Source organism: Delphinapterus leucas, chromosome 10 (assembly GCF_059928025.1).
Source record: "Delphinapterus leucas isolate spDelLeu-1000000601 "Yukka" chromosome 10, BTC_Dleu_Yukka2, whole genome shotgun sequence".
Lineage (NCBI taxonomy): Eukaryota > Metazoa > Chordata > Mammalia > Artiodactyla > Monodontidae > Delphinapterus > Delphinapterus leucas.
Window position 1 is genome coordinate 38,626,950 of NC_143138.1, and position 19,340 is coordinate 38,646,289.

The 19,340-nt window shown below is 38.5% G+C and overlaps 1 protein-coding gene across 8 annotated transcripts in view; it reads right to left on the reverse strand.

Moving 5' to 3' along the window:
• The window catches only part of MAPK14 (mitogen-activated protein kinase 14), a 72,445-nt gene that overhangs the window by 13,213 nt on the left and 39,892 nt on the right, over nt 1–19,340 (reverse strand). For 6 of the 8 annotated variants that reach the window (XR_016394644.1, XM_089918851.1, XM_022581740.3 and 3 more), the window contains exons 4-9: nt 16,633–16,744; nt 15,886–15,915; nt 15,189–15,236; nt 13,912–14,026; nt 13,042–13,113; nt 1,686–1,765 (exon numbers count right to left, since the gene is read on the reverse strand). Coding sequence is in view for 7 of the 8 variants with exons in the window: in XM_089918851.1 (XP_089774977.1) it covers nt 1,686–1,765; nt 13,042–13,113; nt 13,912–14,026; nt 15,189–15,236; nt 15,886–15,915; nt 16,633–16,744 (457 nt within the window). In the remaining variant the exon portion in view is untranslated. The remainder of the gene's footprint in view (nt 1–1,685; nt 1,766–13,041; nt 13,114–13,911; nt 14,027–15,188; nt 15,237–15,885; nt 15,916–16,632; nt 16,745–19,340) is intronic. The other 2 variants (XM_022581741.3, XM_089918848.1) reach the window with 1 other exon arrangement.

Here is a 19,340-nt window from a genome sequence, read left to right on the forward strand (position 1 = left end):
ATGCCCAACTCTATACCAGAGCTGTTGAAATGTATGATGTGCCCTATATCAGATAAGATAAAGACATTTCATTATTAGGTCAGGCACTTAGTGTTGTTTCTTTCTTAAAAAAAAAAAGATGGATTAATGACAGGTAAACATGATCATTTTACCCACACTTTTTCTTTTAGAAATTCTTGCGACTAACAGCACGTACCTATAGGGCAGATGGCTGAGGGTGGGCGAGAAGACTGAGAAAGAGCTGCTAGTGGCCACCCCCAGACAGGGAATGCATTTGCTATCTCAGTCTCATGAGCACTATTCATTAATAAACGGAGTTCCTCCCCAACCCCATGCCCTTGCCCCATGTCCTCTCTATTAGCCAATCTTTCTAAGCAAATGCATTTAAGACAAAAAAGCACCATCCTCTCTAAACATCATCCCATATCTTCTTTGATTCACTCCAACCCACCTTTCTGCATTTCATAAAGCAAAAGGAAACACTCCTTCAGGCTGACACTGTGGTTGATAACTCTGACAATGACTTTCAAAACAGTGTGCAATCGTGAGATTAAAGTTTAGAACACATTATCAGAACATCTGGGATGTATGCTCAGCTCTGTCAAGTGACTCAGTGCGTGACTTGGGCAAGTCACAGTCTTTCTGTGCTTTTGCTTCCTCATCTTAAATGAAACAAATTAAAAGCCTGCCTCTGGCTACCCAGCAGTCTTTCCAATTGGGCAAAGGGACCCCTTCAGTCAGAAACGCTGGGAGAAGAATCCAGAAAGGCACAACTGGAACTTGGCTCCACAGCTCTTTTTCCCTTTTATCCAACTGCCTGGCAGCAGACAGAAGGGAAAGGGGAGAAAGACTGGGCTTTCATGATTTCTCTCACGCCTCTGGCCCAAGAAAATGACCAACGCAGGAAATGAGAGCCAAAGTAAGCCAGAGTCATATTCCCATGGCTTCTCTCTAAATGCCTGCTTAGAAGCAGGAAGGCATTAGCTCCAAAGCTTTTTCTCAGGTTACTCAAACTTGTAATTACAAAGGCAGGCTGTGGGAGAAGGATTTACAACCCTACTCCTGTGTATCTGAGGTGTCAGGAGTGGGGCTGTTACCTCTGATGGTCTGGAGACTGGGTAGAGAGGGACCCCTGTAGGGGACAGACACCTTACACAAGATGTGCGAATTGTCTATCCTAAAATAATAAAAAGAAAGTAACTTCTGGAAAAGGGCAAGAGAATGGAGATAGTGCACATTTCATTCTTTTAGTGATAAAGCTAGACTAATACATAGTGAAGCTCATGCTCTGAGGATAAACACTAACCAAAAAGTGAAAGGAGCCCTTGAGTATATGTGAAACTGAGAAAGATGAAGTCAGGGCTGGAGAGTGGAGACAACAAATTTTCCATTAATCTCTTGGAATGAATTAGAATCTCAAATCTCATTTACTGGCATACTACTGCCCAATACAAGCTCCTATGCTCTAGTATTACATACCCAGATAGAGAGAAAACAAAACACACCCATGCATGTGAGCAGGCAGGTACACACAGACACACACACACATACCCTTCATCTTGGAAGTCAGCACACAAAGGGCATATGTGCTTACAAACATACCCGGGTCAAAGTACAGACTGACAGAAGGGAAGTGGCAGAGGCTCCCAACAGGGCAGATTATTACAATCAAAGCAACAACTCACAGACTCTGAGGAGATTTTCTTCAAAAGCTCAGCCCCTGGGGTTCCAACGAGTCTTAAAATGAGCTTCAACTGATCAATATCTAATGGTGGACTATAAAGGAAAATGTTGGGACAAAATAAAAATGAAAAACAAACAACAAACAAAACAAAACAAACAAAATACCCCAATAACAAAAATTAAAAACCCCAAACCAAGCCAAAATGGTGAATTCATCTAGGTCAAGCCTTCTGTAGGATGGTCACTTCAAGTAGAACATGCTCCTCCTGTACAAAGATTCAAAATGCAACCACACACATATCCAACTTATATTCATTTTATGCTTCTGTCAACATCCCCTATCAGTAAAGTGAAGCGACTATAGCTGGGTACTTAGATGCCAAAGACAGCATGTGAAAACACAAAAGCATCACTCAGTCCATATGCTCAGCCCACACCTACCTCCTTACCTTCCACCAAAGCACCAGTAGCCAGTCAAGCAAAGAGCACCGGTCAGCAGAAGGCCACAGAGAAGAAAGAAGCAGAGAGCATAGCAGCTAGGGATGTACAAGCCTACCTGTGAATATTCCCCTAAGGCTTGATCTAAGGAGCCTGTAATACGACAGGGGCCTGGGAACCTCCCGGGGCCTAACCACTTGAGATGTCCTCCAGAAAACCTCTCTGTCCACACTGACTATGGTAAGCAGAGAAGCATTTGTGAGCGACAGTCAGCCAGCAGAGGGCCCCACCACCTCACTGCATCTGCACAGCCTTCTGGAGCGCCATAACATAGAGCATATGAGGCTTCAACTTTATAAATGCATTAACAAACCTCACGCATCCCCAGAGCTCTAAATAATAGGCCACAAGGCCCAGACCTTTATTGTGGCAGCCAACTCTTCTGTGCATATTCACTATGTATGTACATGTATTGACCAGAAGACAGAAACTTTCCATTTGTTCTTACTGCTTTTAGCCTTGCCTAAAAAGCTAAAAGGAGAGAAAAAAAATCTTATAAAATAGCTTTCAATATTCTCTATGAAAATTTGAATAGCTTATCCATGTCTATATTGACATTCAGAGGGAAAAGGAGGAGAGGATGACTATCTTCTGATTCCTGTCAAAAAAAAACCCTGTCAGGTTTTTTGCATGATTAGATCCTTCTCAACTTCAGGTGTCGGCTTGAACTTCACCTCCTCAGAGAGACTTCCCCCAACGCTCTATGGAAGAAGCACTGCCCTCCCTGTTATTCTCCACCTCAGCACAGTGCTTGATAACGTCACAGTGCTCGTCACAATCTATAATTGCTTAGTTTGCTTATTGTCTGTCACCTCTACTGATCTATGAGGAGAGGGGCTGCTCTGCCTGTTCACCACTTATCCCCAGTGCTTAGCCTAACATCTGCTACGTGGTGGGCACTCAAAATATTTAAGGAGGTACGGCAGGATGGAGAGGAGAGAGAATGCAAGAAACTATTTCTGTTTATGATTATACATATGAAGGCAGTACAGTGTAACTTAAAAATAATGGCCTCTGCAAGCCAGAGTTGCCCGAGTTACAGGAATTGGTTACGCAATAATATCCTGCCCCATTCTTTTTTTTTCTCCAGATATGGAATTGGCTTAAACACAACAAAATTCTAGACAGGAGTCAGCAAACCCCAATCTGCTGTCTGTTTTGAAAATAAAGTTGTACTGGAACACAGCCATGCTCATTGTTTATGTATTGTCTATGGCTGCTTTCAACTTACACAGCAGAACTGAGTGGTTACAACAGAAACCGTATGGTTCCCAAAGCCTAAAATATTTACTACGTGGCCCTTTAAGAAAAGGTTTGCAGAACCCCATCGTAGACTCAAACAATTTATGTTCTATACAAAATAAATTAAAAGCAAGTCCCCTCACAGAAGTTACTTCTGAATTAAGAATAGCAGAGAATAACACTGTAAATCAACTATACTCCAATATAAAATAAAAATTTAGGGCTTCCCTGGTGGCGCAGTGGTTGAGAGTCCGCCTGCCGATGCAGGGGACGCGGGTTTGTGCCCCGGTCCGGGAAGATCCCACGTGCCGTGGAGCGGCTGGGCCCGTGAGCCATGGCCGCTGGGCCTGCGCGTCCGGAGCCTGTGCTCCGCAGTGGGAGGGGCCGCAGCAGTGAGAGGCCCGTGTACCGCAAAAAAAAAAAAAAAATTTTAAAAAGAATAGTAGAAAATTTTGTCCTCTGCAAATGGCAAAAATCAATGTGTTCTGGAGGCTAAAATTTCAATACTGATTTCTTAATTCAAGGTGTTGTCAAGAAAACAATTTTAAAGCATACATTAATGGGGACGGAGCAAGCAGTGGGGACAGATACCATCTTGCTCTAAAATAATCAAATTAACTGTATTACAACAGAATTTAGTATGGGATCCTCTTTGCTCATTTGAAATGATTCAGTTTACAAAAATTTAGTTCCCTCACATTCTTAAGGAACAAATTTAACAGGGTAGCTATCGCACAAGATAAAGTATATCACATATGAGAAGAAAACTGGACTACTTGAATTCTCAAACAGGTAGTTTTACAAAAAATGCATCAAAATTGATCTCTAGAAATAATACTAGTGAGATTGACACTCTTATATAAAAGACTTCTGACTAATGAAAATGAGAATAAAGTTTTATACTCCCTCTGAAGAAGACTCTGGGCAGTTTCTCAAGTGTCTTAACTTCACCCCAACATACCTGAAAAGTATGCCACTTCCACTGGTCACAGTGGTTATGACAACAATGACTTGGGGGACCCCATGTCATTCTCCTGCCTCAGCCAGTATGAAACAACCTCAGGCCTGAGGAATAAAGCTCCAATTCCTCAGCCTCAAATTCACGGCCTTCCCTGATTGTGGCATCAAGACTCTTTTCTGACTCTCCCTCAAACTATTATTCCTTAATGCACTCAATGCTTCAACTCACACCAAATATTCCAGGCACTTTTAAGCTTCCAACTTCTTATTTCTCCAAGTCATAAAGAGGAATACCCTCCATCCTCCCCTCCTACCAAACCTCTTCTTTCCCTATTTACTCTTCAAAGTCCTGCTCAAACAAGAACTCTGCCATGAAGTCTTCCTGGACATCCTGAGTTTGAATTAATTTCTGCTTCTTCTCAGTAACTTATTTATACCTCTATTATAGTATTCTTATCACTACACCTTGTTTTATAAGCAGAGAGCAGACATTTGTTCAAGTGACTCCTACGCTCACTTTCTGCTGAGTATGATCATTCTGGTTTGGAGGACAGGTACCATCTTACCTCCAGCACTTTCCACTGAGTAGCTCAATAAATATTAACTTGAAAAGACTTCCTGTAATATGCTTTCCAACTCAGCTCCACCCCTCTGTCTTGCCCTGAGAAATCTAGAATGACCATACTCTAATGGAAAGTCTATATACAAAAAAGAAGTCAAGAAAAGTTGCTTCATTTCATATGCAAACGCCCCATCTGAAGTGTTTACACCATAAAGAGTATACAAATACAGTGCAATGAGTGTGTAAGGGGTATGGACAAAGAGCTGGTACAGCATGACAGCCAATACTTAGGAGATTAGTAAACACACAATGCAAAATAAAAATCTACTTAGTAGCTAAAAGCACTTGCATGAAGGAAGTCAAAGCATGCAAACCTCATAGGAAATCACCATAGGTTCTCCAAGAGCTGGCAAATCCATTGAAATACAGGTCAGTCTTCCAATAATACCAGCTACTGTAAGGCCACTACAATTTGTCCAGGCAGTTAAGGCCAGAAGGAGCTTCAAGTAGCTATATAAGCAGAGCAAAGCAAAATTTACCACATTATGACAATTATTTCCACAGCAAGCCATCCTTCTTAACAGGTTTAACCCATTTTTCCCTAGATAGCAGATATTTTTACTGTTAGTCAAAAATGTGTTTTAATTGTAATAATCACAATGTCAAAATTTAAATCATAAATCTCCTGATTTTTCCTAAAACAACTTAGGCTTAAGGTTACTCTTTAGACTAGGTCCTCTGTAACAAAAGTAAAAGGTGGCCAGAATGAAAAGGCAAGGAAAAAAAACTTAAGGGTAATGGGGTATTTAGAGGGAAAGTAAAAGAGGGATATTCTATTCACTTCTAAGTGTTCTAGGCAACTCCTAGGAAACCTCTGCAGGCTGGAGAGTTGAAGATGAATAAGAGGACCATTTGCAGAACCTACATGTGACTTCTGCTGCTTATGAGCTGCAGTTTTCAAAAAAAAAAATCCATATGAGGCAAAGCTGGAACAAAGACCTGTGGAAATTCCCTGGTGACAGACAGGTGGACTAGAATGGGACTTAGCTTACTTCCTTCTCTTCTTGGTCATCAAAATAGGCATTTTCACTGTCATACAAGGAAAAATTTTTAAGGTACTTTAGATTTGTGGACAAGCCTGAGAGTTCTAGCCTTTTCAAATGGGGAAATATATTCTTAAGTTAGAGAAGAAAAGGCAAATAACCTAATAAAATATTTTTCTTCTTCAACATTTATTAGGACACTTGCTTTTAGTGTCTGAAGTACAACTGTTTTTTTAAAATGAGAGACTGTTTGAAACCAATGTCTGAAAGAAAGGGGTAGATGTGACAGGAAGGGGTATACCAGAAGTTTTAACTCTACTGGCAATGTTTTATCTCATAATCTGGGTCATATAAACATAGGTGTTCATTTACTATTCCTTGTCTTTTTGTATGTGTGAAGTAGTTCATAAAATGTTTGAAAAAAATCAAAAGAAGAAATAAGGAGCCAGTAAACACTAATAAAAGTCATATAAAGTAGGGCAGCAAGCTGATGGCAGGAGCCTCATTATCTTCTAGTTAATGTCGAAGTTAATGATAATGTCTAGTTAATGTCTAGTTACCATTTCTATTAAAATGAAAGAAGGAAAGAAAAGTTTTACACATGAACAAAATTCATTTGATTACCTAGCAAAGGAAAACAACAGTAAGCCAAGGCTGAGATGTCTGGAAGAAAACAGTATTTGACGTGCAACAGGGCTAGGAAACTCATTGTCTCTCTTCCTTAGGCTGCAGACTGTCAATCATTAGTAGTAATATTTTCTAATTGGCTTACTCTTTTCAGAACCAATGGTTTTTGAAATAAGTTAGCACCATACCTGAAGACACATTCTGTGTCCCCACTCTCTTTCTAATAGACAGTTCTCTCAGGTGTGTCCACTTGATATATATATATGTACCCAGTCAACTAGACTTATGAGGAAGGGCTCCATTCTTTAAAAAAAAAAAAAAAAAAAAAAAAGAGTACTATTTTTGAGCTAGTTGGGAGGGTTTTGCAAAGTCACAAATGAGAATAATTTCTAACCTAAAAACATAATTAGCTTTAAGACAAAAATTAGTATATCTTATATCTTTAGGGGAACTCCAGGGATTATCAACAACTAGTAACAAAAGATTCTCTCAAGAAGACTAATCGCAAAAAAAATGAGAAAAAGGTATTATAGGAAGATGATTTGTCAAGATCTAAAACTGCATAGTCCAATACAATACCACTAATCACATGTGATTAAATGTAATCTAAAGAAAATTTAATAAAATTCAAAATTCAGATAAATACACTCATAAAACTATGAGTTTTATGAAACTATAAAACTATTCAGAAGAGAACTCCTTGCCATGATAAAGAGTATTTATGAAAAATGCAGAGCTAAATTATACTCAAGGCTGAAGATAAGAGCAAGAGAAAGCTGCCCACTTTCACCACTGCTATTCAACATTACACTGGAAGTTCTAGTCAGAGCAATTAGAAACGAGAAAAAAATAAAAGCATCTAAATTGGAAAGGAAGAAGTAAAACTATCTCTGTTTGCAGATGCCATGATCCTACATATAGAAAATACCAAAGAATCCACAAGAAAGCTACTAGAGCTCTCAGCTTTCAGCTATGCAAAGTTGCAGGCTACAAGATCAACAAACAAAAATCAGTTGTGTTTCTACACACCAACAATGAACAAACCAAAAAGGAAATTCAGAAAGTAATTCTATTTAAAATAGCATCTTAAAGATGCTAGGAAAATACCTAAGAATAACTTTAACCAAGAAAGTGAAAAACTTGTCCACTGAAAATTATAAAACATTGCTGAAAGAAATGAAAGGAGACCTAAATAAGTGGAACGACATCTCATATTCATGAATAGGAAGACTTAATATTGTTAAGATGTCAGTATTACCAAAAGTGATCTAAAAATACAACACAATCGCGAGCAAAACTGCAACAGCCTTCTTTGCAGAAATGGAAAAGCCAATCCTCAATTTCATATGGAATTATAAGGGAGCCCAAAGAGAAAAAGAAAAATCTTGAAAATGAGAGCAAAGTTGAAAGACTTAACACTTCTTGATTTCAAAACTTACTATAAAGTTAGAGTAATCAAAACACTGTGGTACTGCTATAAGGATAGACATATAGACCAATGGAATAGAACTGATCTTTGACAGAAGTGCCAAACCCATTCTGTGGGAGAGGACAGCCTCTTCAATAAATGGTACTAGGACAACTGAATTTCCACATGCAAAAGTATAAAGTTGGACCCCTACCTCACATCATATACAAAAATTAACACAAAATGGATCACAGACCTAAGTATAAGAGGTACACCCATAAAACTCTTTAGTAGAAAATACAGTAAATCTTCATAATCTTGAATTTGGTAATACATTCTTAGAAATGACACTAAAAGCATGAACAACAAAAGAAAAAAATAGATAAATTGGAACTTCATCAAAATTAAAACTTATGTAAATCAAAGGACATTATCAAAAAAGTGAATAGGCAGCCCACAGATGGGAGAAAATATCTGCAAATCATATATCTGGTGAAGGCTCAATATCCAAAATATATAAAGAACTCCTAAAACTCAACAACAAAAAGACAACCCAATTAAAAGATGGGTAAAGGTTTCAAACAGATATTTCTACAAAGAAGACACACAAACAGCCTGTAAACACAGGGAGATACTCAACATCATTAGTCATTACAAAATGCAAATCAAAACCACAAAAAGATACCACTTCATACCCACTAGGATGGCTATAATTTAAAAAAGAAGGATGGGAGGAAGGGAGGAAGGAAGGATGGAAGGGAGGGAGGGAAGGAGAAAGGAAGGAAGAAATGTTGGTGAAGATGTGGAGAAATTGCTCATACATCACTGGTGGGCATGTAAAATGGTGAAACTGCTTGGGAAACAATGACTGCTCCTCAAAAAGTTAAATACAGAATTACTATATGACTCAACAATTCCACTCCTAGATACATATCCAACAGAAGTGAAAGCAAGGACTCAAAGAGATACTTATATGTCAGTGTTCACTGAAGCACTATTCACAATAGCCAAAAGGTAGAAACAACCCAAGTGTCTATGAACAGATGAATGGATAAATAAAATATGGTATAGCTCTACAATGGAATAGTATTCAGCCATAAAAAGGAATGAAGTTATGATCCATGCTACAATATGGATGAACCTTGAAAACACGCTAAGTGAAATAATTCAGACAAAAAAGGACAAAGATTGTGTGGTTCCACTTAATATTAAATATTTAGAATAAGCAAATTCATAGAGACAGAAAGTAGAAGAGAGGTAACCACAGGCTGTGGGAGGGAAGAATGGGGAGTTTTTGTTTAATGGGTACAATTTCCGTTGGGGTGATGAAAATGTTTTGGACATGGTGGTGGGTGCACAATTTTATGAATATAATTAGTGCCACTGGACTGTACACTTTAAAAGGGTTAAAATGGTAAATTTCATGTTATGTTTACTTTACAATAAAAAAAGTTAAAATGGCAAATTTTATGTTTATATGCTTAACCACAAAAATATTTTTAATTCAGTTTCTAAGTTTCACTGGCCACATTTTAAGTGCTCAATATCCACATGTGGCTGGTAGCTACCAACAGCCATATTGGACAGTACATACATAAACCATTTGTAAGCCTACAGAAAGTTCTATTAGATAGTTCTTATCTAGAAGCTAAAACCGTCAGTTCCAAATGCAAGATAAATAATAATTGAGGAAAACAGGGAGAAAACTGTGCACTCAAATAAAGAGCATAGTCTAGAGGTTGCCTCAGCATTCAGCTGCATCTTAAAATCATAAATAAGCAGTAGATGCATGCTTTTCTGGGCAACAGAAGAGTGTGTGGAGCCAGCACATTCTGCAAAGGTTTTAAGAAAATGAGTTTCAGAAATTAGGAGAACAGGCAACAAGTAGAATATTGGAAAGAAACTAATACCTGAGTCAGATCAGAGGTTTGTATCTATCTTTTTCTGGGTTCTTAGTTTCCTTATCTATAAAAACAGAGGATTCAACTACATGTTTTCTAACATCTTTCTAGGTCCCCAAGTGGATAATTCTAGATTCTTAATTTTTCTGATCTCATTGGTACCTTAAAAAAAAAAATGAGGAAAAACTGCTAACTAAGTAACTTTTTCAGGGTCAGCCTGAAAGATTAAAACTAAAATCCAACCAGGGTAAACTCTAGTTGTACTCAACACTGGCTGCACACGAGAATCAACTGGGAATTTGAAAAAGTAATAGAAAACACTTTCCTCTCCCTTTGTCAGGCAACCAAAGCTATATCCACACAGGTTGCAACTGACAAGAAGGGAGTTATGTATATTACAAATACAGTCCTCTGAATCTGAATGTTCTGATCCAGGAGAACATCTGTCTGAAGGAGCCAAGTAGGAAAGAAACAGTGTATTACTAAAATAAGAATTTTGAAATGAATTCTCATATATTAAAAAGATCCTGGGCTTCCCTGGTGGCGCAGTGGTTGAGAGTCCGCCTGCCGATGCAGGGGACACGGGTTCGTGCCCTGGTCCGGGCGGATCCCACATGCCGGGGAGCGGCTGGGCCCGTGAGCCATGGCCGCTGGGCCTGCGCGTCCGAAGCCTGTGCTCCGCAACGGGAGAGGCCACAACAGTAAGAGGCCCGTGTACCGCAAAAAGAAAAGAAAGAGAATCTCCTAGTAAAAAGTTTAAATGCTAGGTTTTCTACCTAAAGTTCATAGAAGGAAAAGAAGTATGCATAAAAGGGAAGACTTCTAGGGCTTCCCTGGTGGTGCAGTGGTTAAGAATCCGCCTACCAGTGCAGGGGACACGGGTTTGAGCCCTGGTCCGGGAAGATCCCACATGCTGCGGAGCAACTAAGCCTGTACGCCACAACTACTGGGCCTGCGCTCGAGCCCACGAGCCACAACTACTGAAGCCCACACGCCTAGAGCCCATGCTCCACAACAAGAGAAGCCACTGCAGTGAGAAGCCCTCTCACTGCAACGAAGAGTAGCACCCCCGCTCACCGCAACTAGAGAAAGCCCGCACGCAGTAACGAAGACCCAATGCAGCCAAAAATAAATAAATAAATAAATAAAATTTATTGAAAAAAAAAAGAGAAGACTTCTTAGAGGCTGAAAGTTCGCATTTTAAAAGGGTCAAGCCATCAGTAAGCAGCTGTCCTGCAGATAGGACCGTAGGACACACACAACTGCTTTGAAACCTTTCTACCAGTAGCCTGCCAAGGGGATCCATCCTTTACTACCTGTTACAGAATTTAAATAAAACAAAAAACTAGCCTTTAAATGATTCACAATTAGACAATAAAGTGGGAAGATGAAGGGAGAAACTGCTTCCCAAAGATCACTGATGAAGATGATGGCTAACATCTGTTGGCAGGCTCTGTTCTAAGTACGTTCCAGATTTTATCTCACTGAATTCTCACAACCACCTTATGAGGTTATGTACTATTATCAGTATTTTATAGTTAAGGAAACTGAGAGACAGAGGTTAGACAACTTGCTCAAAGTCACAGAGCTGGGAGTAAATAAGAGCTAAGTAAGATCTCAACCCTGTAAGTCTGATTCCAGAGCATGTGCTCTTAACCAGTATGCTCTACTGTCTGTCTCTCTCTACCACTTTGTGTGTCTATGTAGGTATGAGTGTCCACGACTGACTGTAGATGGAGATACAGATACAAAGAAGAGGAAGAAGAGGGGGAACAGAGGAGAGCATCAGACAGTGTGCTTGGGAGGACAGACTAAAGAATGGGACTCTAAGATATGTGCCTGAGGAAAAGGAAAATTACAAATTTTCCCTAATTCTCTTAGCTTGGACTATAATGCATATATCAAATTTCTAAGAAACAAGTATAAGGTAAATGAAGCAAAGGACAAAGGAGAAACACTAGGTATTAAAATTAGAATCTGGGGATGAGGAGGAATAAGGTGAGCTATATAAGGAGAATATACTCTGTATCAATCCAGTAATATTCAGAGGGAAATAAATGGCTGAGGGAAGAGGTTTTTCAGTTCATTAGGAAAGTACACTCTAGCAGAAGATAGAATATGTGGATTGATAACATGAACATCACAGTCACCATAGAAGTATTATCCCAACTGTAAGCCAGTGAACTGACAATCTGGTTTACAAACTCAATGAGTTTGCTTAGGTGAGGTGCTAAAACAGCTTTTAGATCTCTAACCATGATAGAACACAGGCAATTGCAGCATCTCTCAACCAAACCCACGGAAGGCTAGTCAAATGAATTTTACGAAAATCTTCAAACCTAATTCTAGACATATATTTCAAAATTCTTTCTTGCCTAAACATCTTCCTCAAGTGGAACTGATGGGAGTTACAACAAATCACATTTTGATGATATTATTACTAAACTGTGAAATGGGCATGCAGCAGACAGGAAAGGGGCTAAAATAAAGGGGCCATGATAAACCATAAACTAGACAATAACTCTGGAAGTAAATTAAAGTTTGGCTACAATCTGGGATAAAAAATAAAGTCATGCTGAGGGGAAAAAAAGGCACACGACAGGGTGACCTTATCTCCTTGCTTTTATTATTTGTTGTTAGACAAACAAAACGAGTCAGCAGGTGTATCATTACAAGGACCAAATACAGCCTTTTTAATATGTAAATCAAACATACAAGCAAGATATCCCCGATTTATAAATGGTTATCTTGTGTTCATTGAGCGCTGGTGCAACGAAGACTAAACTAGTCATTGAGATCTAGAACTTCTCACCAATACACTCAGGTGGCAGAAGGGCTGTGGGAAGATTAATAAGGAACTTGCTGCAAAAAAGATGACATATGAAAGATTTAAAGGGCTTTCCAGATTATGAGGAATTTTTGCAACTCTCAAAATAAACTGAAGCCTCTTTCTTGACAAGGCAAGATACTCAGCAAGAGGGCAGATCTCACAATGCATATCTGGACTATAAAAGCAAGTAACTGAAGGCCCTTCCTAGAGATAGGTAAAAGTAATATACTACCATGGACACCAAAATACAGACAAGAAACAAGAACCCAAAACTTTATAAAGGATACGGTCTGTACCAGGAAACAGTGTTCTTCCAGTCAACAGCTCGGCCATTATGCATCCCACTGACCAAATATCAACTGGCAAAATTAAAGAGAAATAAAAGTAATATAATGTCACTATTATCATACTTGGCTACAGATGGAACTATAGTTAAGGGGTGAAATACTGAAATTAATATTTAAGACATCCGAGGTTCAACAATCACACTCATTTTTATAGAAATAAATAAGCTAAGACCTTTACCACATTAAAGGGCTTCATGGGTGGGCTAAGTCAAAACATAGTTATGGCAAGAGAAATAAGCTGTTCACAAAAGGACAAAGGTTTCTTACTGGTAGAAATGATGGATTCTCCCAAGTAATATTGAGAGGTTAATATTATAAACCCAATGTCTTCAGGCAGGAGTACTCAGAGAATATGCTGAAAATATAAATAAGTAAAAAGCCAGGGCTTCCCTGGTGGCGCAGTGGTTGAGAGTCCACCTGCTGACGCAGGGGACACGGGTTTGTGCACCGGTCCGGGAAGATCCCACATGCCACGGAGCAGCTACGCCCGTGAGCCATGGCCACTGAGCCTGCGCATCCGGAGCCTGTGCTCCGCAACGGGAGAGGCCACAACAGTGAGAGGCAACAACAGTGAGAGGCCCACGTACCGCCAAAAAAATAAATAAATAAAAAGCCAACTGCTAAATCACAAAGTTTGAAAAAACCCACTTTATCTGAGCAACTGAAATATTTTTCTATTCGTGGACTTAAAATGATCACTGAGGGAAGAAAAAAAATGTTTCTTCCTACTCCTGCCATCTCCACTTCTGAGAACCCCAAATACACACAACATAGTATTAATAAGGCCCTAAATAAAAGAGCAAGTAGTACCTGTCTGGTTGTAATGCATCCAGTTCAGCATGATCTCAGGAGCCCTGTACCACCTAGTGGCTACATAGCCTGTCATTTCATCATCTGTATGTCGAGCCAGTCCAAAATCCAAGATCTAAGGGAGAGAAGAGAAATCAGGCACTGGAACAAACTCCTAAGGCTTGTAAAGCAGGAGGGAAAAAACTCCAGTGCCTTATAAAAAGTGAGAATATAGCACTTTCATAAACATATTTCCTGGTCCATGCTTAGAATGCATGGGGAACACAGCAAGAACTTTAAAAAAAATGAAATCACAAAAAGCAAAACAAAAATGCCACTGCTAGGCATTTATCCAAGAGCAATGAAAATATATGTGCCACAGAAAGGCTTGCACATGAATATTCATAGCAGCTTTACACAGCCCTGAAATGGAACTGAAGCACATGTCTATCAATAGGTGGATGGATAAATAAATTGTGGTATAATCATAAAATGGATTTACTCAGCAACAAAAAGGAATGAACTACTGATACACACAATACAGATGGATCTCAATAATATTATACTAAGCAAAAGTCAGACACACATAGAAAACTGTATGATTCCACTTGTATGGAACTCCAGAAAAGATAAATCTACTCTATAGTGTCAGAAAGCAGATCGGTTGTTGTCTGAAGCCAGGGTTAGCGGTAGAGGTGTGGGGACTGGCTAGGAAGGGGGCACAAGGGAACTTTTTGGAGTGATGGACATGTTCTTTATCATAACTGTGTTGGTGGTTACGTAGGTATATAAGTTTGTCAAATGTACACTTAAAGTGTTGCATTTTATTGTAAATTATGTTTCCAAAAAATTGAGTAAAAAAAGAAATGAAACAAAAAATTCCAGAGTTGCTTGCTCTTTATAGATTATTTATCTCTTAGTTGAATTATTTTGAATAAGTGTGTTTCTGCCATTTTTTTCTCTTAGAAACCCATAAAATCTAATAATTACTCTTCAAGAGGACTGCTTACTTGATATTCACACTATAATTCTCCTTTATTATAACTAATATATTAAATTTCAATTTAACTTTATTTTAGAATGAAAACAAGACACCTGATGCTACCTTCAATATCACTTAAACTAAAGCTTACTAAATCTCTGGTTTAAATTTCAAAGTCTAATGATATTCCTAAGGACAATAAGAATTTTCAGATTAAAAGTCATGGCTTTATAAACACATTCCCTATATAAATTTGCCTGGTTAGTTAAACATATAGTTACAAGGTGAAACAATTACCACTGTCACTTCATCCTACCTTCAGCTCACAGTCTTCATTCACAGCTAGATTACTAGGTTTTAGGTCCTAGGAAGCAAGTAAGAGAGAACAGGATCAACTTTATGACACATGGTAAATTCTTTCCCTAAGGGTAATGATGAAGTGCTAAACATAAAAGACTTCATCTAGGGCTTCCCTGGTGGCGCAGTGGTTAAGAATCCGCCTGCCAATGCAGGGGACATGGGTTCGAGCCCTGGTCCAGGAAGATCCCACATGCCGCGGAGCAACTAAGCCTGTGCGCCACAACTACTGAGCCTGCGCTCTAGAGCCGGCAAGCCACAACTACTGAGCCCACATGCCACAACTACTGAAGCCCACACGCCTAGAGCCTGTGCTCCACAATGAGAAGCCCGTGCACCACAACAATGAGTAGCCCCTGCTCACCACAACTAGAGAAAGCCTGCGTGCAGCAACAGAGACCCAACGCAGCCAAAAATAAACATAAATTAAAAAAAAAAAAAGACTTCATCTAACTATAAATCTCCATTCTATAGTCACTATCTAGTCCTCATTAGCCTTAAATAGGTAAAAACTATATATCTTCATTCTTTAGTTAAACCTAGAGCAAAGTTGCAATCGCTCAATATTTCAATGGCTAAAATAAGGTTAGATTAGGATCTTGCCAATCTCCCTACCCACCAGCACCCCAATAATTTAATCAAAAGACAATACCTACCCTGTGAATTATGTCGGCTGAATGTATATACTGTGAAAAAGCAAAAACTCAGTTATGTCCAGCCTCCTACTGTCATATGACATATTTGAAGTACATTTTTATGAGTCAATAAGAAATGCTAGTATTAACAGCAGGATTAGCAATCAGAACAAGTAATTATCAGTAGTCTGTACATTTATCATAACTATGATTTCCATACCATCAACTCTGTTCACAGAGCTGGAGTATGAGTGAAATAGAGCTTTCAACCTGTTTCCTGGTGGGTGCTCTGGAGCACAATAAGGACTCAAAGATGCTAAATATTAAAGGTGGTTTAATTTAAAAACTGCCCCTGCCACAAATAAATTAGCCTTCTTGAGGATGTTTTCAAAGTTTCAACATGACACTGACCAGATATTAGATTACATCAAGAAATTATTATTATTGTTTAGATGTAATAATGAAGTGTCTTTAACTCTCAGACATGCCTACAGAAGTATTGATGGGTGGAGTGATATGATGTCTAGACTTGCCTTAAAATAATCCAGGGTTTGGGGGAATACAAAAGAAACAAGATTAACCATATGTTGGTAATTGTGGTCGCTGAGTAAACACAGGGGTTCATTATACTATGATTGTACTTGTGATTTCTGTATTTGAAATTTTCCATAAGAAAAGTTTTGTTTGTTTTCCCTTAAGCCCTAAATAGAAGGGAGAGAGGGAGAGAGAGAATTCATTCCTCAAAATTATTACTAATACTGACTGTACCTTGAGACCTCGGAGAATCTGGTAGATAAGGAACTGAACGTGGTCATCCGTAAGCTTCTGACATTTCACAATGTTGTTCAGATCTGCCCCCATGAGATGGGTCACCAGGTACCTAGAAATTAATGGACAGTTACACAATAATCCAGAACCCTAAGAAAGCTCTGATCTTCATAAGACTGTTAGAAGTCCACTCAGTAAGTACCGCAGTGACACCTAAAAGCTTAGTAGCTACTCACGCGCGGCTTGTTTCCAACATCACTATTCTAACTTTACTACCTGTCGTCTATTTTTCTGAAAATTTTTATACTAGTTCCTACTTGACATCTTTTCCTAGGTTCTCTAAAGAAAAGAAAAAAAACAAAAATGGAGATTAGAATGATATATGTGTTAGTATCATTTTTCTTAAAAATGATATTATTGCATGAGAAATACACAGTATAACTAAATGCATGGCCATATTTTTAAATCCGCCATTACATTTCTTACCTCATTATATATCCTGTAGGGTCTAAAATAGGAGTATCTTCAAATGAACTTATTTACAAAACAGAAGCAGACTCACAGACATAGAAAACAAATTTATGATTACCATGCGGGGGAGGGATAAATTAGGAGTTTTGGATTAGTGATTCAGAAATATATGTATATAAATAAAGAGAATACTGCTGTACAGTATTCTGCTGTACACCAGAAACTAACACAACATTGTAAATCAACTATACCTCAATTAAAAAATAAATAAATAAAATAGGAGTATCTTTAAATTTTCAAATTATACCTCTCCTTTTTCAGGAATGACTGGTAAAAGGATATTGTTCACTGACAATATTCCTGCATTTACTTTAAAGGAAGGAGGAACAAAATTTATCTGCAAGCAAGATGAGGCATTCTAGAACTTCTCCCCACAGGTGTGGTGCTGGATATGTATCCTGTCTTTACATCATAAGATTAGGGAATGATTACATTCAAGTCCAACAGGTTCACCACAGATATTCTAGACACAATGCCTTACTCACTCATTACTGTATCACACTGCTACGGGAACATAACAACCACAATCAGTACTAAAGAAGTGGGGTTTTTAAAAATTCAGTTAGGTTTTATCTAGTATGAGAATGATTACCCATTCCTGAGGCTGAATAATAATGTGTATCAGTTGAGCTATAAAAAAATGCTGATTTCATTTCATTTCAATTTTAATTTTTGATAAATTTGGAAGAAAAGAAACCAGGTCAGTAAATTTAAATATACTATTAACGTCTTACATGACTATATATGTGTATAACCTCTCTTTACACACACACACACACACACACACCACCACATTTATTACTTTCTTTCCTCAAAGAAGAATTAAAATTTTTCTTTTTCTGTTTCCTAATTTCCCTGTTGGGCTGCTATGGTCAGTTCCCAATTTGATGAAGAGCAATAGGACTTAGCATAGATGTAACCTTAAGTTAGATTTTTTAGCCCTTCATATTTTTAAAACTTGCATGTTTATATTGCCTTGAGGAAAGAGTATACTCTGTCACTTAAAGACTATATTGGATTTTTGGAAATATTTTCACAAAGGTTGCTCTGATTTAAGAGATGCTCCAAGCTCAACATAACATAATCAAAGGCATTCGTGCTTATTCTGTGCCAAGCACTATTTATTATGCCCGTGTCTCATACACTCTTCCCAACAAAGCTGTAAGGTAAGTTCCATTAGTATTCCCATTTCCCTGAGGAGGAAACACAAGACAGAACAAGTATATATAACCTGCTCAAGGTTAAAAGAGTGGTAATGTCAGGGGCTGAATCCAAAACTGTTTGATCTCAGAGAATATGATCTTAAATCACAGCCCATACTGCCTCCAAATTCTTCCAGTTGACAGAGAATTTAAGTCAAGAGAATGATTTCTTTTAAGTTTTATAAATGTTGCAATATTCCATCCTAATCACAATCACTGTATTTTTTTAACCCCAAATTGATACAAAATCCGACAAATACGAGAATGTTGTGAATAACTGGTTAATACTGTGAAATCAGAACTTCCCCCAGAAAATCTGGGATAATGGTTGCCATATCCATAATACCAATTATGACAATTTGCAAGGCTCAGGTTGAGGAAGAGGGAATCCAATTTTTGTTTTATAAGACTGTTTTGCAAATAATTACATTTTATGACATTGAATAGTAAGAGGATTATTCTTTCAACTTTCAAAAATATTTTTAAGGAGAAAAGGTAAAAAAAGGAAACACTGTTCTGCATGATTCTACCTAGAAATCTACCTTAATTTGTCTTGAAATAAAACCTAAAAATCTTAACTCTCTAATGTCTGCGCTAGTTCACAAAGGTGTTAAGCAGTATTACCAAAGCAAACATAGTAATTTCAAGTCTGAGTATTGGGTTTAAATGGTTACCAATAACTTAAAAAACCGTATACAGACAGAAGACCACTAACTGCACAGCCTGAGAGAGCGAGCATGCTTTTAGTTAGAATATTCCACCACTGGGCTTCCCTGGTGGCACAGTGGTTAAGAATCCGCCTGCCAATGCAGGGGACATGGGTTTGAACCCTGGTCTGGGAAGATCCCACATGTCGCGGAGCAACTAAGTCCGTGCGCCACAACTACTGAGCCTGCGCTCTTAGAGCCCGTGAGCCACAACTACTGAACCCACGTGCCACAACTACTGAAGCCTGCGCGCCTAGAGCCCGTGCTC